General features: G+C 43.9%; 1 protein-coding gene across 1 annotated transcript in view; it reads left to right on the plus strand.

Annotated features, from left to right (window-relative positions):
* The window catches only part of bicc1a (BicC family RNA binding protein 1a), a 52315-nt gene that overhangs the window by 23964 nt on the left and 5119 nt on the right, over positions 1 to 23232 (plus strand). The window contains exons 4-19 of the mRNA XM_079280082.1: positions 3023 to 3102; positions 3850 to 4008; positions 5228 to 5281; positions 8933 to 9115; positions 11435 to 11686; positions 13140 to 13271; positions 15880 to 16078; positions 17766 to 17927; positions 18691 to 18878; positions 19005 to 19146; positions 20732 to 20885; positions 21201 to 21360; positions 21443 to 21482; positions 21972 to 22126; positions 22319 to 22481; positions 22962 to 23125. Coding sequence (XP_079136208.1) covers positions 3023 to 3102; positions 3850 to 4008; positions 5228 to 5281; positions 8933 to 9115; positions 11435 to 11686; positions 13140 to 13271; positions 15880 to 16078; positions 17766 to 17927; positions 18691 to 18878; positions 19005 to 19146; positions 20732 to 20885; positions 21201 to 21360; positions 21443 to 21482; positions 21972 to 22126; positions 22319 to 22481; positions 22962 to 23125 — 2387 coding nt within the window. The remainder of the gene's footprint in view (positions 1 to 3022; positions 3103 to 3849; positions 4009 to 5227; positions 5282 to 8932; positions 9116 to 11434; positions 11687 to 13139; positions 13272 to 15879; positions 16079 to 17765; positions 17928 to 18690; positions 18879 to 19004; positions 19147 to 20731; positions 20886 to 21200; positions 21361 to 21442; positions 21483 to 21971; positions 22127 to 22318; positions 22482 to 22961; positions 23126 to 23232) is intronic.

The raw sequence follows: 23232 nt of genomic DNA on the forward strand, positions 1-23232 counted from the left end.
AAGCGGGAAGTATTTCAGGATTGCTCTAGCGATCATTATTTACAATTTAATAGAGAAGTTTGAAAAGATGAAACTTCATCTGCACTGAGGAATTTGTGATTTTGCTGTGGAAGAGGAGAAGGGGCGGGAGTCCCTCATTTATTGGCCGAATTGTTCTCGCACTCTGTTACCAATAAAACATTATCACGGTTATTTAAAGCTCTTCCGAGGGGGGGGGGGGGTTGAAGGAGTAGGTCTAGATGTGCCCGCTTAGTTGTCCTCAGGAGAATTGCCAGTGTGCGTCTTCAAGCCAGATGTGAAGTCTGATGACATTATGTAACTTCCTCACTCGCTGTACAGAAAGTAGTTGATTGAGTTCCATCAGAACATTCCCCCCCCCCCCTCTAGATACTTAATCAACTGTAAGCCCTGGCAAGTTATTCACATACAACCATCCATTCATCCCAGGTACAAGTTCATTCACAAACCCAACACCACCTGGGAAAGATGTTTTGTACCCGAATATTTAGAATTCTGCCCTTTTGATTTTGATTGTCTCTGTGTTGCGTAAACCGAGAGCAGCCGAGGGGAAGAACGTTGGCTCATCACTTACAGTTATCGTATGAGCGAATGCGTTTGTGGGAGAAGAGACATGTCGAGCTGACTGTGTGCTGTGGGGGGGGGGTGGGTGTATGTTTGTAGCCCCACCACATCAAAATGCCAGCTCCGCTATTTATTTCATCACCTGCGGCTGGCTGGCTGTCCCTGCCACCTGCACAGGTGTGATAAGGCCAGTCGTTAACCCCTGAGGGCAAGCCGTCACCAGCACTGTTGGTGATCACTGCAGGGCTGCCACTTCAGCACCGTGTGACAGAACGGTCAATACTGTGAGATTGCCTTCATGTTTTTACTCCTGAAAGTCTGATTTTAAGATTTTTATTTGTGTGTGAAAAATGTCTTAATACTAATCCTACTTGCTAGTTATGCGTGTCGACATATCCGCAGATGTTTTGAATGAGAAAGGCCAACCCAAAAGGACTTAATTCCCTTCATTTGTGTGGTATTTTTGAATGTAGTCTTCAGCTGGAAAAATGCTTTAGCTTTGCCAGCACGGAGCTCTGGGTCAGAAGGTTTCTTCTCCGTCAAGTGGAACTATGTAAAATCCGTGCGACATGAAAACATTCACTTTTTGCAGCTGCAAGTCTTCTCTTGTTTTTGTTTGCTTTTCCAGCTGTTCTGTGTGCCGAATTAAGACTTGAGGTGTTCATTTTTTATTCCACAATCAATTCCCCCCAAAAAAGAGCATACGGCACACTCAATTTCTAAAAATGCGGGGGTGTTCTACATCTCGACTGCAACACTCGTTTAGGCTGGCTAATGTTTGCCAGATGTGCAGAGCAGGTTAGTCACTGGAAGAGCTATACTCCCTCTGATGGTCACAGTTGGTGCCACAGGAGGAAGTGGAGGGATTTCTATTGTTCACAGCAACAGCTGTATGATGGGAAAATTTCCTGGAACCAGCTCGGAGACTGTGATAGGTCTCTAACCGCTCTTTCCGCTCTTTTTCCTTTTGTTGTCTTTGGTTTTGTTTTCCCATCTCAGACTGCCGCTCGCTCTTTGTTTAGTTCCTTCCCGCTTGTTACTCTTAAGATCTAGCATCTCTTCGAGTGTGTGTTGAGGTTGCCTGACCCCTGTGACTCTCTTAACAAGACCAGTGCTTGTTCACTGGCGCTCTCTGTTCCCCATCACTCCCAGCGCACATGAAACGGAGAGCACAACCTTTTTCAGATACCTCTATAAAACAGAACTTCATTGTAGCCAACTCGTATTTTGCAGCTCCGTGGAGAGCGTCTTGGTTTGGCCTTTGAGTTATTCATCATCAAAAGCATTCTTTAAATTGGGAACTTCCCTTGGCATCGCCAATTCTGACCATCGCTTTTTTTTTCTTCTTCTAGTTTAGGACTTTTCACTCCCAGCCTCCTTGAAAGTCTAAACATGTATCCGTCCGTATGACTTTGCGATATAAAATCTGCTTCAGTGAGTCGTGTCTGAAGACGATGCTGTAAGTGTGTGGATGGGGAGGGCTATTCCTGGAAGGGGGGCTTAGTCGACTTCCTGCTGCTCAGTACAGTTAACACATGGGGGCGATGGACCATGAGTGTGTAGTACATGCCTGTGTGTGTGTTCATGTGTTTTCACATTTGCGTTCTCCAGGGGTCCGGCATGCGGCAGAGCCAGATGTAGGCTTACCCAACCCTACACAGACACAAGCATTAGCTGTGAACGGTTTTGGTATTCGGTGTTTTGGTTATTTTCACTGAAGTATTTCGAGGCTCTGGAAGCACAGTTTACTCACGCTATTGGGACCTTTTTACGAGCGCGACCTTCTGTGTGCCCACTGAGCGTGTTTGTACAAGAATGTTAGGATGCGGCAGTTTCTGTTGCGGGATCGTATCGAGTCATTTTCTTTTGAGGAGACTGCTGTGTGCGACTGCTGATAGAGAGCACATGTAGACATGCTGAGTCATGTGCAACCATGAAAGACGCCGGAAAATGAGTTGCTGTATATTTTTGCAGTCACTGAAAGACAGAATGAGGTCCAGGGAAATGAGGCGACAAGCGTCACATGATTGTCTTTTCTGTTGAGGCTAAATTGCAGCGGAACAATTCTCTCCAGCGAATGGTGTTCCTGTCGACTCTACCGACTGACGGATTGTGCCTGAATATAATTTCCACGGAGCCCCCCCCGCCCCCCTGAGCCCCGCACGGTGTGGTTGCTTGCCGACTTAAATGAGACTCGGCAGATATCAAAGCAGCAATTGCTGTTGCAGAGCTTTTCTCCGACGCGCTCCAATGTGTTGACACAGCCAGACTGCTGTCATGTTTGGTTAAATGGATTTGACTTGTGTCCCACTCTCTCACATTCTATCTCGATACAACAAGGTGTTAGTGCTCTCGCACGCACGCACACACACACACACACACACACACACACACTGAACATGCATTAAACATGCTCTCTCGTCTCCCTTTCTCCCTGCAGATCCACACATCAAGGTGTGCGGGAAGAGGGAGAATGTGAGGGAAGCCAAAGACAGAATTATGTCCGTCCTTGACACAAAGGTACAGTAAACATCTTTATCACAGTGAAGATAGACTTTGTGTGTGTGTGTGTGTGTGTAATCATCTCCCCGTCTCCTCTTTCTCGCCTTTTTCGTGGTGTTCAGTTTGAACCGAATGTATTTCACCTCGGCTCTCCCGCTGGCAAAGTGACAGATTGCTCACAGCAGTGTGGTACAAACTTGGCACTAATCTCTCCAGATACTCTCATCCCGGAGCCTTGCAGTGGGTTGCATCGTGTGTGCGTGCTGGCTTTTATGTTGCCATGGCAACACAAGAAATAAAGTACCTGGGCGACTGCACTGTAGCACCCCCTGGGGGCAGGCCATCATCCGTGCACTTTGAACAGCCGAACGCAAGCGAACAATGATTGGCTTAGTTTATAGCATCTAATATGGCTTTGTCACGAAAAGGCCATTTCAGTCTGGCAGACAGTCATTTCGTGATGTGATTGGTTTCTTTAATGTGCTGCATGTTTTGTTGCTTTTATTTGCCTCTTTTTGAAATGACTGCAACATGTGAAAGTGTTTAAAAGAGGGGAAATTGTAAGTTTTGGGTATTGTGACTGCTGAGATGGAGTAAAGGGGACAGATGCCCAAAAAATGGGTGGGGCAGCATTCGGTGAAATAAAAGCCTTTCAAACACAAGAATAATAGCACGCACATTTCTCCACTCACTGAGCTGCTGCAAGAGTTATCAATCATCATTTCAATGCCTCTCTCTCTCGCTCTCTCTCTTCCTGCTCATTAGAGTAACAGGGTAACTCTGAAGATGGACGTCTCTCACACAGAGCACTCTCACGTTATTGGCAAAGGTGGCAACAACATCAAGAGGGTGATGGAGGAGACGGGTTGCCACATCCATTTCCCAGACTCCAACAGGAACAACCAGGCAGAGAAAAGCAACCAGGTGTGTGGGGCTACTACATAGATGTATACGGTGCTCTACTGTTCTCACTGAGGCATGAGAGATAGATGGAGGGAGCGAGCTGTTTACTGGTCTCCCCATCAAATATTTGACTCTAATCTCTTGAACCACAACATCGCACGATCGATGTTTTAGTGTAACTATATTGCATTCGGCTTCCCGGAGTGTTTGTCACCCTTCCACGATTTATTTTCTTCTGTAGTAGCTTAAGTAGTTCTAAGTGTTTTTATATCTGTGCATGCTGCCCACCCCAGGCTGGTCAGGTTGCAGAGAGTTGGTTCAGCTGGCTGTTTAGATTGGCCAGCCCAGAGGAAGCCGGCGTGTTTTGGCTGGACCCGGTGTAGAAGAGCAGCAGGATCCGGTTACAATTACCATTAAAATGTAGTATGAGGAGTTCAGCAGAGCAGCCAGTAAATTAACTTGTCAGGTGCTCTTGTCAATTTATTCTTAAAGGTCTACTTCACTGATTTCAACTTATCTCTGTGGATTTTGCATCGTAAATTGTGCCTGCAGTGTGTGGTTTTCATTTGGTAAAAACTGATTTGCTGCTCACAGCACTACCCAGCTGCTTGTGTGCATATGTATGTGTGTTTTGTTCATGTGGAAGTACTGGAGGCCAGAGATGAACCAGACTGACCGGCTTTATGTTTGATGAATCATTTTTAATATCACCTTTTTTTTTTTATCTCTACAAGTGTGAGCAGTTGCCTTTTGAAGGAGGGAAAATAATAAGAAAGAAATCGAATGAGATTATTTTTCACTTTTTAAAATATCGTAAGTTAAAGAAATGGTGTGCCCAGAACGAACAAGCCAAACACTCACCGCTAGATGCCAATAAATCCTACACGCTGCTCCTTTTAATCTGGCCTCTCCTCTTGGTGGTTGCTTTTTAAAAATAAAAAAAACAGTCACTTCAATTGTGGAGGCTGTTTTTTAATCACAATGTTAGATTTATTGCAACTGTAAAAACGTGGTTCAAGAATACAACACGTTAACTGGAAATATGCCACAAAAAGGGATCAGGTCTTAGTTTAGACTGAGGAAGCCTTTAAACTTTAGCTGTTTTCATTGTTTCTTCTGGATTTTCCTTTCGACGTTGAAATGAAGTGCAACTGTATGCAATGACCTGAGTCATTATTTGTCTTGGAATGGGTTTGAACTGGCTAGCTGATTTACATATGTTACTTTTTATTGTGAACAGGTGTCCATCGCAGGGCAGCCAGGAGGGGTGGAGGCAGCTCGGGTAAAAATAAGGGTAAGTAGGAATCCTTCATCGCCTGCTAGCCGTGGAAGCTCCTGTTGTTTGTATTTACACTCTACCCACATTATTTCCTCTTCCCCCTTCTTTTGGCCACACTCCCCCGGCAAATTGTGGACTGCTGTTTTTCGGAGTGCCCGTCTCCTGCTCTTACATTGAACCACTCCATCTGTGCACGATCATTAGCTAGCCTGACTAACCCCCTCTAGTCTTGCATAGCCAGACCAAAATGGATCGTGCAGATTGCGGGGAAGAGTGTAGCGTGAGATACACGGCCAATGGCAGGCTAAACCGCTGCTCTACATCCATCGCGGTCTGACATCCTGTTGTAGTTTACTTATTTGCTCCCAATTGCAATGCTCAAAACAGTTACTTCCTCAAACAAAACACCAGACTCAAGGAAGCCAAGTTCTCTGTCTAACCCTACCAATGGAGAGCTCCAGGGTTGCAGTAGGAAATTGTGCACTCCAGGCAGAGTTTCAGTGCTTCCTCTAAGCCACAAGCACCATTCCTAACCTCGACCACTTTCCTTGAACAATTTGTCGGCCCATCTCCAGCCCGTTTCCTAGCCTCTTCAACCACGGTTTAATTCTGACTGGAAGCCCGACCTCCAGCCTCAGCTTTGTGGGCTTCGGACCTCTGTGCTCGTGTGAAGTGTTACATCCCTGAACTTTTGCTTCATTTCAACACCGCAGCAATCGTCTACAGCGAACACGTTCCTCCACTATGGACTCACCAAAAACTAACAAGTGAAGTGTGTGTGATGGAGAGGGAGGCGGGAGAAGGTCATGCTGGACATATTTGTGCAGTGTGTATTGGCAAACGTACGCATACGCGTACCTCTCCGTGCTTAGTGGTTGTTTTCATAAGCAGCCAGCCGCAACCCAGATCACCTACTTGTTTTGCTATGGGTGAAAAAAATAAAGGATAATCAAACTTAACTGTAACAAGGTTGTAGAAAGAGGTTTAAAATATAAACTGGAGAGAACCACAGAGATTGTTCTGGCCTCCAAAGAACACACAGTCAGCAGATGACGAGGGAGGATCAAAAGACAGGTTTCCCTCTCTGTCAACTTGGCTTCTTCTGATCCTATGAGACCCAAAAAACCTTCTACGCAGTTCTATTCAACACTCAATAGTCACGACTAGACAGCCCTTCCACTCATAGCTTTAATTATGTTGGAGCTACATCACTGAACCTGGACGCAATTTCCTCAAATGCAGCAAGGAAAAGTAGCACATTTGAGAGATTTTCTTTTCATCTCATTAGTTTCCCTTTGTTCACTTTATCAGTACTGACAACTGCCAGAGAGTACAAATTGTCAATTTCTTTACAAATAACAGATATGCACAGTAGTTGCTCAACAAATACATGCTAACTTGTCCAGAGTGACTTTAAGTGAAGGGATTCTTTGTAAATGTTAGCAATCACCTTATTAGCCAAAGTGCCATTATTTTCAAATAGGAGGTGTGTAATTATGCACCAGCTTTGCTTGAAATGAATAGTTTGAACTTTTGCAAAATACACTTGTTTACTGTCTTACTGAGAGTTAGATGAGAAGATTGATACCAATCTCATTTTTGTCCATTTAATACGAAGCCGGAGTAAGGAGATTCTGAGCTTAGCTTAATTTAGCCTAGCATATCTTAGCTTAGCTTGGCATAAAGACGAGACAGCTAGACTGGCCTCTGTCTAAAGGTAAAATAAAACTGCCAGCACCAGCAAAGCTGACTAATTGTCATGTTATATCTAATTATATTATATCTAATTTAATTTAGGAGTGTAAAAAGACAAGCTGTTGTTTTAACTTAAGCTAATTGTCTCCTGACTCCAGTTTCATATTGAACTGACCAACATAAGAGTGGCATCGATAACTCAAATTTTAAAACTTTCCCAAAATCTCAAACCATTCCTTTAAATCAGTTTATAAAAAGAGGAATGAGAGGGGAATATTTGGTATTGATATTAAAACACCACATTGTAGAATGCAGGAGGGTTTATTCCAGTTATTGACCCCCTACTGTTGAGGTCGCCAGTGCATAACAACATTGCTGTGTTTTTGGTTCTGGGTGGCCTTTCGACCACATCCTCCCCCGTCTCTCCTGGAACCAGAAGTGGCTGAGGTTGTGCCTTCTCCCTGAGGTGCATGAGCAGTGAATGCCATGTCCCTTTAACGTACTACAGTGTAAGGTCTACTGTATTTCTGAGGCTCTCCTGGGTGGAGATTTGTTTGAGTCTGAAACAAGTCGGTTGTTGAGGTGATGGGTTCTCGAGGGATTTCTTGGACTTTTCTGAGGTGGAGCTGACAGGCAGGTGATGAAAGGTCTGGCTAGTTGCTGTACCTCGGAGATATTTTCATTTTTCTTCATCGCTCACCCTTATGTCAGGAGAACTGAGGCTTTTTTAACAGCGCTTTCAGTTTGAATTCATGTGAAACTCATATCTGCCAGGTAGGACTTTTTTTCTTTTCTGTTTTTTTTTTTAATAAAGCTGAGGTCAGCTCCACCATAAAAATCAGCCTATTCTTCATTCAACGCCCGACTCCTGCTGCTCTGCTTGTCCACTCTCGTGTTTCCCTCAGTGCTGACCTACATTTCTCAAGCCCTCTGAGAGCGAGTGCTGAAACGTGATATTCATGTAAGGCCAAGCGCATATGGGACTGATCAGGGAAGCATTTCTTTGGTCAGAGCAATTCATGCTGCTTGCCCTTCACTGGCAGCCAAAACCATAGTGGCACTCTGCCCAAGACTCAGTGTTTGGATAATACTGTGTGTGTGTATTCATTCTCGTCTTTGTGTGTGTGTGTGTGTGTGTGTGTGTAAATGTACATTCCCTTAAGTTTGTGTGTGGGTATGGGTGTGTGCCTTCGTGATTTCTCTCCCATGCATGCATAAGTATGTGTATGCATGAAGCCTTCCTGTCTGCATCTCTTTTGTTTCAGTGACTGGTTGTGATACAAATGACAAGAGCTGACGTCTGTGGCTGCCCCTGTGGTTTGATTCAATGATTTGAAATGAATGTATGTGAATGAGCAGGCCATCGACTAGGACTGCCCCTTCTTAGTCAACTCATCAGTTGTTTTGGTCTTAGTCGACTAAGATTTCTTTCTCGCTTTTTTCATGCTGGATGACTCATTTCCAAGAAACGTATGAGCACATCTCTGGTAAACACAAGATTTAAAGTGGTGCTTTTGTGTGATTTGTAAACGACTGCAGCCATAATGTTTAAATCTGTAGCATACTTCAAGTAACAAAGGGTGCCTCTCTTACTGCTGCCACTGCTGACCTCATTTTGATGAACTTGTCTGGATTTATTTAAGCCGACAGGTGATGTTTTGCCACCTTCTGCTCAACGGACTGTTATGTCTGTGTGTCAGTTTACATAATTCTACAGTGTGTAAAGAAATCACCCTTTTACTGTGTTATGTCCAAATGGTCTTCATCAGTCTGAATGACAGCACAAGCCGCTATACAGTGCCTATTCATGATTTTGTTCAGGAATGTTTAATTTCCCCGTTTTTCTGGCAGCAGCATAATGATAAGCTATCCAACGTGTCTTAACTGCAGTGTTTCAGGATGGGGGGGGTTTTCTCTCTGTCGTTTAACTTTCTGTTCCCTCCTCTCCCCTTCCGTCCCACCGTATTGCAGGAGCTGCTCCCCCTTGTGCTGTCTTTCGAGCTTCCCGCCATCATGCAGTCTGACCCCAGCTCGCCCACTGTGCAGCACATCTCGCAGACCTACAGCCTCACAGTCTCCTTCAAGCCCCCGACTCGCCTCTACAGGGCCACCGGCGTGGTCCGCGGCTCTCAGAATAACGCCAACGCCGTCAAGGTGAGGAGGGTCTCTTCATATTGGATCGTTGAGCGACTGATCAGTGCCCAAAATCCAAAGGCGTTCCATTTACAAACGCATGAAATAGAGAAAAGCAGCAAATCATATTTTAGCAGCTGGAATCTGCAGGTTTGCTTGATAAGCGACTTAAACGATTAATTAATCAAGTCAAAATTGTTGTCAAACTATTTTCTGTCAGTTGACTAATTGTTTCAGTGCTAAATTAGGTTCCATATAAGCTTCACCACGAATTGACCAACGGCAACAATATCAATTCTGTTGAGTTTGTATTTTCCCATTTTTTGCGATTTTACAAAGAGACCAAATCATAAAGTTTCAACTCCCCCCGCATCCAGCGTGTGTCCTGTTACAGTTGCTTGAATAACTAACCAAACCCTGAACTGTGCACTCCTCGTCAGTCATTCCAGTGTAACAATATTTGAGTTAATACCCTCATTCTTCTCCACCCGTTTACATGGCGAGCCGCAGACCAAGAAAAGGTTTCCAGAGTTGCACCATGTCAAGACCCACCGACGGTGTCAGCGTTCCTCACTTTTGTCGTTTTAAGTGCCTCATTACTTTCAGCACCACAGGGGCAGCCGAGTGCTGAGAGATATTTGGTCACTTGGACTGGACAGCTGCTGGTTAAGCGCTCCAGTAGGAGGGAGACTCTGGCAAGTCCACAAGCCTCTCTTGAGTTTTATTTCAAATAGATTTGGGAGTTTCTCACCGTGTCTCCACTCTGCAGCTTGTTTAGGCGTAAACGTACTGTATATTTTATGTACGCACGCAGATGCACTTCCTCAACTGGCATCTGAGTTGTGGCTCATCAAAGTCTGCCAAGAACTCCGTTCATCACCTCTGCCAAGTCATATCTACCGACTCACTTCTTTTTACTATAGAGCCTCTGTTAACAATATGGAGCTCGGTTCTGTTTGCCAGCGACTGCATTTGGCATATATTCATCCCTGCATTTATTTATTCATGTATGCTTGTGCACTTTTATTTGGTTTTGCATGCTAGTGTGCATTTGTGCCCCGTGTTGTGTGTACAGTTTATATGTGCACATGTATGTATGCAGAAGCACGGCCCCTGGATGTGTGTGGTAGGTCTGAGGGGTCAGTCGGGATTGGGAAGTATGCCAGATGAAGGCTAGAGGATTAGAGGAATATGTGTGCTATGTTATGTGGTGGTGTGAGACGCTAGGAGCACCTTCGAGGATTGCCAAAACCGCTGTGGATTGTTGTATGGTGCTGGCCGCAGTGTGTGGATTCTCGTCGCACGCTGGAAATGACTTCCTTTACTGGGCCAAGTGACGGTTTGCAGAGCCGGAAAGGAATGAGGCTGTTCAACAGGCCGGCAGATGCAGTGGAAAATATAACAGTTTCTATTGATTGTTAAGAACAAAAACTGGTGTTTTCTGTGGGAAATATGCAAAATGGCTCCACTGCTCCCCTCGTTGACAGATGAGTGGTCTGGCTATTGCTCTAAATTAAATATTGTTCCAGCTTTTTTGTCACATCTTTATGAGATTCAATTTTTACTGTTTGATGTTTTTGCGAGAAGTCAGTAAATTGTCCATTATACTCTTTTATTTTATTGTTGATCGATTTTTACACTCGTGGGGCATCTTCTCCTACAATTATCATGTGTCCATTATAAGTTGGAAAACTTTTATTTTATATTTAGCCTCACTATTATACTGTACACTGCTTAAACAAAAGTAATGGTACTGTCCAAAAGATAAGTTGATTAATACATTAGGCAATTGACAAACTATGTATCTGCAGCAATGATACTAGATTAATGGTTTGAATTATTTATCTATCAAGCACAGATGAAAAACATCTGCTTGTTCTCGCCTCTCAACTGTGTGGAGTTGCTGCTTTTCTCTGTTTTATATCATAACAAATTGAATGTTTGGGGGTTTTGGACTGTTGGTTGAGCAATATAAGCAATTTTAAGACATAGACTAAACAATCAACAAAAGAAACCGAAACTCTGATAGCATTGTTGATATACTGAGTATATTTTGAGTTGTGGACAAAACAAAACATTTGAGAAGCTCATCTTGGACTTTGGGAAACACTGACATTTTAGAGACCAAACAACTAATCAATCAATCATAAAAATAATGGACAGATTAATCTACAATGAAAATAGGGGTTAGTTGCAGCGCTATACCTTGATGACTTGGCATAGTGTCATAGTCTCTCACTGAATGTAGACTCTTATAAATGAAACGTGTATTTTTCTCTATATATTAATATAATTTGTCGTATTACCTGTTACATTACCTTCTCCTCCTTGATTCCACAGAGGGGCACAGCTCTGCTGTTGGAGCATTTGGCTGGGAGCCTGGCAAGCACCATCTCCGTCACCACCCACCTGGACATTGCACCCCAGCACCACCTCTTCATGAAGGGCCGCAACGGCAGCAACATCAAGCACATCACCCAGCGAACGGGAGCCCAGATCCACTTCCCTGACCCCAACAGCCCCCAAAAGAAATCCACAGTCTACATTCAGGGCACCATTGAATCGGTCTGCCTGGCACGGCAGTACCTCATGGTGTGTATATTTGACATGCGCTGGTTGAAAATAAATACTTTTAACTGCTACGCTTTGTTTTGGGGGTTAAGGGATGGCATTGGCAAGAGATAGATTCTTTACATATATAGATTCCACAGGCTGTGTGGTAGTCTTTAATGGATGTCATTGTTTCACGGACATCATATGGGATGTTTGAATGATTTGGGGTTTTGAGATGGGGTTTAAGAAGTAAACCATGATTGCCTTTTGGGTTTTGTAAAGCCTTGGGATAGATTTGCTTGGCTCTGCTCCTGCTGCTGAATCGTCCATTTATTCAACAATCTGTAGCCGACTCAAGGTTAGCCTGCGTGAGTTATAGCCACATACCTGCATGTGAGATGGACACAACACATTAGCGTCCGCTTGGCTGTAAAGGTAATGATCTGGTTTGCGTATACAGTCGATTTTGGTGGATTTAAACATCAGCCCAGACTGTAATTCAGAGGTCAGCACATTACTGTTTTTTGGACCAGGAGGAAGCGCCTCACATTTAAATTTAAAAATGCTCTGTGGTCATTCTTGCCTTGTTGCCTGTAACCACTGAGGCTACCCTGATCTGAATTACTCAGGAACATAATCAGATGTTTGTTTCAAAAATGTGTAAAAGTGATGGCTGTTTAATTACCGTTGGCTAGAAAGCTTCTGCTGAGCCGGTGCATATGAGACATCTCGGCCCGTAAACGGCTTCGAGCTCTCTGTTTGGAGATCCATAATGCGAGGTAATTCTGCCAGAGCCTTCTTTGTCTGCGGTCTCCCATTTGGCCCCAAAGACGTTGCAGTGGCTAAACATGACTTTCTCTAGGTCTGGACGCACAAGAGGTAGCCTCTCACTGTCTGTTTGCAGTGAGGCCGTAAAAACGGTTGATTCATGTGCGGAGAAGCATAGAAAGCAGACGATGGGGAGAGGTGGTTGAGAAAGAAGAGAAGGTGAAGAGGAGCAGAGCAGGACGTACAGCAGGGGAGAGAGAGGAGAGTCGGTTGTGTACTGTGTGATTTGTCCTCTTCCAGCCAGACTGTAGATTACAGCTCCAATCTCAGGCCCTGTCAGAGCCAGCCAGGCATCTATGCTGTGCTGCTAATTACACCCACTCACAATAGGAGCGCTGTCCAGCACTCAGCCCAAAATATAGATGTCTGTGGTGCTTGTGGTGGGGATCATGCAAAACAGATTGCTCTTTACGAAATTTCCCAAGCTCTGTGTGGGAGAAATCTAGCAGTGAATCTTGTATTCATTGGCATTCCGAACAATGTAGGTCTACAAATAATATAGTATAAAGGGAAATTTACTACTGTTTTGAGAAATAGCCTATAATATAGGAACATGGTTGTGTTACATTGCACTAGCCAGGCTCTGAGAGATATTAGTCTGCAGCTGACGTGATAAAACCAGTGTGTTGCTGATATACTTTTTCATTTTGTGTTTGCGCCACAGGGCTGCTTGCCTCTGGTGTTAATGTTTGACATTAAAGAGGACATTGAGGTGGAGCCCCAGTGTATCACAGCACTAATGGAGCAGCTGGATGTCTTCATCAGTATCAAACCGAAGCCAAAACAACCCAGCAAGGTATGACACCCGGCTTACGATCACGCAGCACCACGAGTTTCAGTGGGTTTCCAGCCATGGTAGCAGTAGGGCTCTCGGGATGGTGAGGTTGGGCAATCACTTTGATAACAGACAGAAATATCTCAACAATTAAAAGATGGATTACCATTTACATTTCGCACAGACATTCATGCTGCCCTGAGGATGCATTTCATTAACGTCCCCTCGACTTGTAATGTAGCGTCCGCATCAGTTCGAAATTTGAAAATGTCAAATATTAGTTTTTTCTTGAGGGACAATAATATTGCACCAATGCCGCATACAACAGCATTTACAACCTAAGCTAGTTTAGCATGCTTGTTTGTAGATGGGCTTTTAAAATGCATAAATACAAGAGATACCTGGAAAAACCAATGACCAATGCCCGTCAACCTCTACTGTACTTTGTATGTCGTGCAAATTATTATACCAGCAATGATGTTAGCATGTAGCTCAAAGCCTCACAGAGCAGCTAGCATGGATGTGGACTTGTTTAAGTTAAAACATCCTCTAATGAAAGGTGGTTTCTTAATCAGATAAGCAGTGCGTACAGGACCACATTTACTGAGCATTTCCAGTGGCATTAAAAAGTGTGTGTAATAGGGTGACCGTATTTTCAAACCCCAAAACTGGGACCCTTAAGTGTACCGCATGCACGTGCACATGTATGCGCTTATGCACACGCAATATGCGTGCTATTGTACACTGTTATCTGGCCATCTTAATATGATCTTTTGTGTCAGCATTGTGCAGAACGCAGCATTTTCTTTGCCAGGTATACTTCACGAAGGAATGAGCCTCCTGGAACTCTCCCGAAAAAACTGACTTTCTCTTCGGGCAGGACAGCTAACCGTTAGCGTACTGATGGGTTCTGTCGAGGTCTTTAATAATGAGTCTGAAAGAACATGATAAACTGTGCAAGCACTGAAAACAAGTATAACATTATTATTGTAGTGAAAACTGGAACAATTTGGGAGTGACTGTTGAAAACCGGAACATTTGAGTGTTTCACAGAAACGAGTACAATACCAGACAAATCAGGTCACTGTAGTGTATAAAATAAATGATTTGGATGCACTGCCCTATTTACATTTTGCACTTGGAACTGACATCTGTAATTGGTAGCATTAACATCTATTTTAAGGCATAATGTTATAGAATGACCACGATTAATGAAATTACTCAGCTCTAACAAACCTTTAAACTTCAGAAGTAAACATATCCTAACTTTTCACCGTGAGAAAAGCAAACTGCTGTCCCACTTGTTCATATGCTGTGTCGGGCAGAGAGGGAAAAAAGGACGACCAAGAAACAAATAAGCCACTGTTCCGCTGGAGAATTACACTCCGTCAAATGTCACAGCAGGACATTAAAGTCAATTATAGATCTCCATGTCACATTTCATTGCTGTTTGATGAAATTTAAAAGGAAAAACTGGAACCTCACACCAAGGGGAATCGAGCCGTACCAACACTGAGAAGAGTTCTGGCATAAATCTACGTCGGGTCACCGTGGGGAATCACAGCCTGCCGTGCATCTTTCACCTGATGGACTCAATCTGTCTATTATGCCGCTCAGCTATTCCATCTAAAAAATAACTGGCTTGTTTTCTTATTAAATTAGTGAAATACGTTGATCATTTCCATATTATATTGTGATTTACAAACTCTTACAGCGACTGTGCGCCTGTTTTTATATCCAACGCCAAGCTCTGATGTTACTCATGGTCTACTGTGGTACAACGTACTATTCCCAATCATATTTCAACACTTGGCCCGGTCCTGCCTGTCTCTTCGAGGTGCCCACGTCCCATCCCGAGCCAGGGCTCGGTGCCCAAACCCGACAGGCCTGTGGGGACTGATGTTGAGGTGCCGGTGTAAACACGGCCCCAGCCCAGATCCTCTTAAGAACCCTTCACTGAAACATTTTAACGAGGTGACAGCTGTAATCCAAAAAGGCCCGTAGGTGCTCCCGGCACTTTGGCAGACCGATAAGTGTGTGTGTCGGAGAGACTGATCATGATTGGAATTTATTTTTCAAAAGCTCAACTCTGGCAAAACGCAAAGATTTCTGCTCACTTACCGTTTTTATTTCATGTTTATTAAGGGCAGGGTTTCTGGTGATGTGGAAAACGTAGAAGTCATTTCTCCAATTGATTTCAAATATTTCCTGTTTTAAAGTTATCTGGTGTTGATTTAGTGCCTCGTAGTGTAATAGTTATTGAGTTACAGGCATTGCCTCATATTCTCTTCAATGCTATCAATGAGCGAGGTAGTGTATGTTATGCAATTGATTTAAAAAATGCTTGTCTCCATCTCTCTCCCACACTGCCTAAATGTTTATCCTTCCAATCTATCCTAATTCCCACTTCCTTCCTCCCCTTTATGTGTGTCTCCCCTCATCCTCCCTTTCACTCCCTATCTCTGGTGCAAACATTCCCTATCATACCCTCGCCTCCTCCCCTGCCTTTCCTCTTCTGTCTCTCTCTCACGCCTTTCCCCTCCCGTCCCTTTTGCCTCTCTCCTTCCCATTTTCCTCTTACCTCCTTGTCCAACCCACCTGTCTTTTTCTTTGCTCCATCACCTCTCAGTCCGTGATAGTCAAGAGCGTGGAGAGGAATGCGGTGAACATGTACGAAGCCCGGAAATTCCTCTTGGGTCTGGAGAGCAACGGGGTGTCGTCCTCCTCGCCCTCTGTGGCGTTGAATCCCGCCACCAACATCCCGTCCCTCATCTGCCCCGTTGGCCTGGACATCCTGGCTTCAGCTGGCCTGGGGCTGAGCAATCTGGGTATGACACTGTCCAACTTGTTTAGCGTGTACATACTTTTTCCACGTTGCGGGAGGGGAAAGACAAACTGGTGTGGAAAGATAAGTAGTGACCCTCTTCTTCCTTGCAGCAAATGCATCGAAGATGAAATGTCTTTGCAGAGGAGCTAATGCCCTCATACATCAATGTCATTCGCATCTGTACCAGTCGCACACGGCGAGGATTCTCCCCTATAGCAACACATCCATGGAAGCGATCGCTCAGCCAGATCTCCTCAAAGCCTGTTGTTAACTGAATCCCTGAGTGCAAGTGATTTTTCTAAATCCGATACAAAGATCTCCTCAGCATCCACATAAATCACAGCCAGTGAGTCATGGCAGCATCATCTGTATGCGCTTTACAGGAGGAGTTGTGTTTTTCCGCAGGACTGACCTCACCGTGATGGCATGAATATCATTCCAAGAAATGAGTCCCGCATGTACAAATCTCAGCCAACCATCAGAAAATAACATCAATTTCAAATTTAGTTGTGTCACTTTGAATGAGTTGTGAGTTTATGAATCATAGGATGATGAACGGTTATAACTGGCGTAGGAGTTTTTGTCTGCAGTGCTGACCTCAACATTAAGGCACGGAGTTCAGACTGAAAGAAGGTTTTTTTGTTTCCAAGGGTGACTTTTAAATGGATTTTAGTACGATTTTTTGTATTATAGGTTTGATGTCTAACTCAAGTTATGTTTTTTTGCTGTCATATGATTATATTGGACATATTGGACTTTGAGAACAGGGAAATGAGGACATGAGTAATGCATCAGTGGATATAGGAAAAGCAGAGAGTGGAATATGCTGACAGGAAGCAGCTCATGGCTGTAAGCACACGCCAGCAATAGATTTGTTGTTTTGTTTGGTGCATCTTTATCATCAAACGCTGACCCCAGCATATCTACATTATATTACTTTGAAAATTCCCTCCCATGTTTGAGAGGGGAGTATTATGACAATAGTTTAATAATATCCATAATCTGTTTATTTAATATCTGCGAGCATGTAAGGAGCATGTGAGGTGTTTTTTTTTAAGCTTTTTGTCTGATTTTGATGAAATAACTTTTCAAATGGCATTTTATTTTATGTCCTTCTGTTCCCAGAAAAAAAAATAGTCACACCAAAAAACAATGTGCCATAAAGTTCCGGTGCAGTAGAAACTCTGTCGCTGTCTCGTTTTAAACCCAGGGCCCGGGGGTGAAGCTGTGGACGGCCACATCCTGGCATTTAGTAATTGCTACATGCTTCTCTTCCTCAGATTACAGACCCGTCTGCCAGAAGAAGACTGGGCCTTATTCCTGGAGCCAAACTAGCCCCTTGTTAAAGCCACAGACCTGCTTCTTTCTGTTTTCATACGCTGCGTTTTGGTTTAAGACACCAAGCACCACATTGTTGGTGCTCTCAATAACATGGGTTTATTGGGTATGAGGACATACGAGATATGTACTTTAGCATTGACCTTGTAGAAATGTAAGAAATTCTTCCTCCTGTTTGCTGTCTGGTTGATGACAGTTTGAGGGAATACCAGTTGAATAGCTGGGAGACCAAGATTATTTTTTTGAATGCCGTAGTGCAACGTGTGATTAGCTTGAAAAATGCCTCGGTGCTTAGACAGGACCACCGCTGATCTATTCATCTCCTGTTCCCTCCGTTCTCTTCTGCTCAGGTTTCCTGGGAGCGACGGCGGCCCACTGCCTCTCCAACTCTGCTGCACCAAACGCTGTCCTCAACAGCTTAAATTCCTCCATGAGCCCTCTGCAGACCCCGAGCCCGAGCACCCCCACACCCACCGCGTCCCTCTGGCCCAGCTCACTCACCAGCACCCAAGGTATTTCTTTTGTACTGGCATGTGGTTTTCTAATACCCAGTCCAACATATGCATGTTTTAAAAAACAAAACAAAAAAAACATCATCATAAAAAAGACAATGTTTCTGCTGCATCGATTTTGATCCACGGTGAGTCCATATTTTTTGCCCATGGGTCTGAATACATCTTACTTGAAGTACCGGACTGAGGGGTGATTTCACAAAGAAGGGATTCCGACTGCTGATCGCACAGACAGTTGCGCGTCATTTGCAACGATTCACAAACGATATTGCGCGAATGATATTTCAGTTAAACCGAGGCTATAAAGTTTTGCAGATGAGTGCAATTTGCCCCTTTTCTGCATCTGATTGCAATTATCCATGTGGCAAAGTAAAAATTATGATTATTGCGATGAGGCTCATTTGCTGTGAAGGTGGCCGATTTTGAGCCAAATCTATATCACCTCATTTAAATATGTGCAAATGGCACAGGAGCATTGAGACACTATTTGCTTGGCAGTGCACTTAGGAGTGAATTTTACCCTTTGGGGGTGCTTTCAGAATTACTCTTTTTGGCACAAGTTTAGCGGCTGCAAAAGGTGCTTAATCCTTTTCTTTATTCGCCCTGAGTGTTTTTATATTCTAAGGTTTTGTATAAATAGGTAGATGGATTGACAAATAGACAGAAACCTACAGATCTAAAGGAAAGTTGTACACGTATCCCTTATGAGCAACTAAAAGTAAAGAATTGTGAATGCTACGTTCTTCACCACTTGTGTTTTCAGGCTTCTCATCTCAGCTGATGCTGCACCCCGCTGCCCAGGCCACATTGAGTAGCATCCTGCTGTCAAGTGTTCAGGGTTACACACAGAGCACGCCGTCCCCTCCGCCTGGCCTCGCTCCCATAGATAAACAGCCCAACGGGGTCCCTGACTGCAACAAGGGCCCCTGCACCCTCAATGGACATGTCAAGGTTGGCCCAGTAATACACTATGTGCTGCATTGTTTTGAGTTCACTTTGACTTTTCTGTTTATTAAATGTGTCTTTTATGTATGTGTGTGTGTGTGTGTGTGTGTGTGTGTGTGTGTGTATATATAGCATCCTGGCTCAGTCTATGGGAGGATGGGGACTGCATCACTTGCAGAAACGGTTTTGAGCCCAGCCCCATGTGACTCGGTCCAGGAGGCCGGTGGACACAATCCTTCAGAACCGCTGTCCAGCAAGTCCAGCCCAGATGAAGGTATTCCTCTTATGGAGAGAAACTCAACCGGCCTACAACTATATGTGGTGTTTTTCCATGTCTAAACTACAGTAATTGCTCTGAGTTTTATAACAAAAGGCAACTTGATTTGTTTCAGAAAAAAGGAGTGTTCTGAGAGCAAATCATACTTCTTCTGCCCACAGAGTCGTAAAGGATTTTGGATAATTTGCCCATGTGGCAAAGGGCCACATGCAGCCTGAAATGTATCCCCGTGACACCAAGAAACACGTAAAACATGTCAGTGTATGCAAACGTCCAGTGTAGTTTACACACAACCCCGTCCGCATCTGTTTTGAGTGTTTTCACAGACTGTATTAGGCCTTAAATAATGCACAGTCTCGTGAACGCATGTGCACTTTTTAGTGTAACTGCTAATTACCACTCATCCAAAATATCAAGCCTATCTTGTTCCATTCTACTGTCAACCCTTTTCTTTGGACAATTATTATTATTAGTCAATGTTCTTTAATAAAATATTACTTTCAACTCTCATAAGAAGTTCGTTAAAGTCTACTTATATTGGGAGTCTTGCCCTCTTGTGGGTCAGTTATGGTAACGACAAACTTAAAGTCTTGTGATTTATGTGTGATATTTTGGATCGGCACATTTTTTTGAGCAGTCAACGTTTTCAACTCTGCTGAACCTTGCAGACTTAACATAAATGTCCAATTTAAGCTTTTCCACTTGAAATAGATGTAACCCTTAAACCCACTTTTGAGAAAAATGCCTTGAATGAAGTTATTTCCATTTCTCTGTGCCGTCCTCCTAACCTCACACTCCCTCTGACTACGTTTATTGAGTTGGAACGGAGACGGATTAACTGCTAGTCTGCTCGTGGTTCAGAAAGGCCGTCGTTTCCTCCGTGTCTTGCGCTCGCGGTTTTCCCCTCAAACTTTCACTCTCACGCGTCTCGTTTTTCCCCCTGCTGTTTTCTGAGCTGGTCCTCCCCCCCAATCCGGTGCGTCCCGGTACGGTTTCCTCTCCCTCCCTTACCTCCTCCTGTGTCCCAGAATGTGTTTGGACTGGCTCGCCCAGCTCGACTCTACTCTGTGGCATGAGAGTGTGCAGGGGGATTGTTCAAACATTAAACCCCGGAGAGATTCATTAGATTGACTGACATCATATTATTTTTACGCTATACAGCACACCATGTGCATTCAGCATAAACTCACACACACACACATCCTGTTACACAGAGCAGGTTCCTGTCAGGCTGAAAGTGGAGTAGCTAGAGGGAAAGCCACTGTAATTACAGCTGCTGTGTTTTTAATTAATCCAGGATCCAACTGAGACTTGTCGCACTTCAACACATGCACACATACATACATATGCCCACCAAGTTACACACTTCTTTTACACTGAGTGACCAGTCACTGCATGACATACATTGAAAAATAACATGAAACATGAAGAGTTTCAGCAGTGGTTGTCATGATATTGTGTATTTTCTATGTAGAAGACAGAGGACTGCTGTAAACTCTGAGATTCCACATACGGACCGATTTTAACTGGAAAGTAAATTAAAAAAGATAATCAAATTTATGTTTTTGTATGGTTCCTTCAGGTTCTGACACGTTTGTGGAAGTGGGCATGCCCAGAAGCCCCTCGCACTCAGCCAATGGAAGTGAGCTGAAACAGATGCTGGCTTCATGTAAGACGTCATCGGGGAAGCGACAGGCTTTGGAGCTACTGCAGGGCACCAAGAACTCCCATCTACAGTATGTCTGAATCTACAGCTCGTGGTGCTACTGTTTAGCATGTCATAGCAAACACATTTTAATTTTAAAAGCCTGACAAAAACAGATTTTAACAGACAAAGTGAAGGAGACGGCCGTTTTGTCCCATATTGACTGTGTTACACACACTTACTCTGGACAGCATGGGTATTAGAATAATCAACTGTATCTTAATAATGAAAACGAGTATGAGCTGGGAACGTGAACAGCCTTCGTGATAACGTGAGGAGGCGATGAGATTAAGGACTAGAATTTCGTTCCACTCGTGATCATAACATTTCTGTGTAATCCCAACAGCTCTGACTGTCTTCTCTCGGACGCCGAGTCCAGCTCGTCAGACAGCCCCGTGGCCGATAAGAGGGCGCCCGGCAGCGAGCGGGCGGCTGAGAGGGCAGCGCAGCAGAACGAGAGGGAGCGAATCAGACTGGTACCACAAAGCTCCTTCGCCAACATACAGGTACATACACACAGAAAAAACGACACCGTTTTGGGGGTGTTCTTAAATTATAAAGGAATAAAACGGTCTTCTGTCTTTTCAGGCATTTGACTATGAACAGAAGAAGCTGTTGGCAACCAAAGGTGAGTTGTTATGTTCGTCTGATCAAATCATTTGGTGTCATTCGTGCCTTGCTTGAATACAGACTGCCACATAATCTAAAGCTCACAATAGTTACGTGTTCCCTGAAAAACTTCCTCCTTGCAAATGTGTATCCCTGTGGATGGAAATTCATAATCTTAAACTACATTGATTCTTTTTTTTGGATCCATAATTGTTCAAACGCACAAAACTCCACCTAAAACTGTAGTTAAGAATACAAGGCTTGCAACGATACCAACAATGTGAAATATGTGTGATAATAAAAAATACTGTAAAATTCAGCTGCTTAGGTGCTTTAAACAAGTAGATGTTTTACAACCAGTGAGAAAAACATCAAACTTTAAATCGGAGCATGGACAACATTTAACAGATAAAATAAATATACAGGCAAGATTTTAGATGTCTACAAGAAATATCATTTTGCGTTCATCTCTGTAAAAGTGTGTCACTGTCCGTCTGTATTCACACAGCTATGTTGAAGAAGCCCGTGGTGACTGAGGTGCGGACTCCTACCAACACCTGGAGTGGTCTGGGCTTCTCAAAGTCCATGCCAGCTGAGACCATCAAGGAGCTGCGGAGAGCCAATCACGTTGCATACAAGCCCAGCATGAGCACCACCTACGAGGTCCGACACACAGTGGCCAGTGTTGTCATCTTGGATCATTAACTTTACTGTCGTTACGTGTTTATTGTAGAAGATTTATTTTGTCTCACCGTGTACATTGTAGGTAGATGTTTCTGTTCCTTATATCCAGACGCTGTGTCAGAACTCTGTTAAATGTTTGGATTGTCTTTGTTTCTTTGCTTTCTGTCTCAGGACTCCCCGCTGTCCCTGTCTCGATCCAACAGCAGGGAAGTCATCGGCAACGGCAGTGACTCTGACAACTGGCGAGACAGGAACGGCATCGGTAACGGCCTGCCGATGCACGCCGAGTTCCCCTCCGTTGTCGGCAGCCCAAAGAGGAAGCAGAACAAATCTGGTTAGTTCGGCATGTTTTTGTCAAACGAGGACAAACCGAGCACTGATGCATTTTAAGCATTGCATTGGCAAGCTATGCAAGGACAATGACAATTTGTCAGCAGATCACTTGTTAGAGAGATGCTCCTCTGCAAAGAGTAACACAATATGGAATTACTTTTTTGGCATTGATGGTGAAATATATAATTTTTTTTAAAGTTCAGAGATGGCACTTTAGCTGACTTTACCGGTGTCTGCCTCTTAAACCAACCTCCTAAACAGGAGCTGTATTAGTCTCATCAAACTCAATTTGTAGCACATTGTTTTCTGGCTTTGTCTACATTTGTTGACTAATTAAAAACTTTATTCTAAATATTCTTCATCTTTCTGTGACGTAACGTCTGTGATAGCTGAAATGTGAATGAATTATTGCAGTTTTGTTGCTTTCTTCAAAATGATCAGTGTTTTTTTTTTGTTTTTTTTTCAATCCTATGATGGACAGCTGCAGAGCATTACCTCAGCAGCAGTAACTACATGGACTGCATCTCCTCCATAACCGGCAGCAACGGCTGCAGTCTGAACTCGTCTCTGAAAGGCTCAGAGCTGCCTGAGCTGTTCAGCACGCTGGGCTTAGGGAAGTACACGGATGTCTTCCAACAACAAGAGGTAGCGCGCACTCAACCAGTGTTTGGAAGGCCCCATGGGGGACAATTTTAACACTTGTAGAAGTTGCTGAATTGTGGTAATAGTGGCGTTAAATGGACTTGTTGCTG

Source organism: Melanostigma gelatinosum (genome assembly GCF_949748355.1).
Source record: "Melanostigma gelatinosum genome assembly, chromosome: 12".
Classification (NCBI taxonomy): domain Eukaryota; kingdom Metazoa; phylum Chordata; class Actinopteri; order Perciformes; family Zoarcidae; genus Melanostigma; species Melanostigma gelatinosum.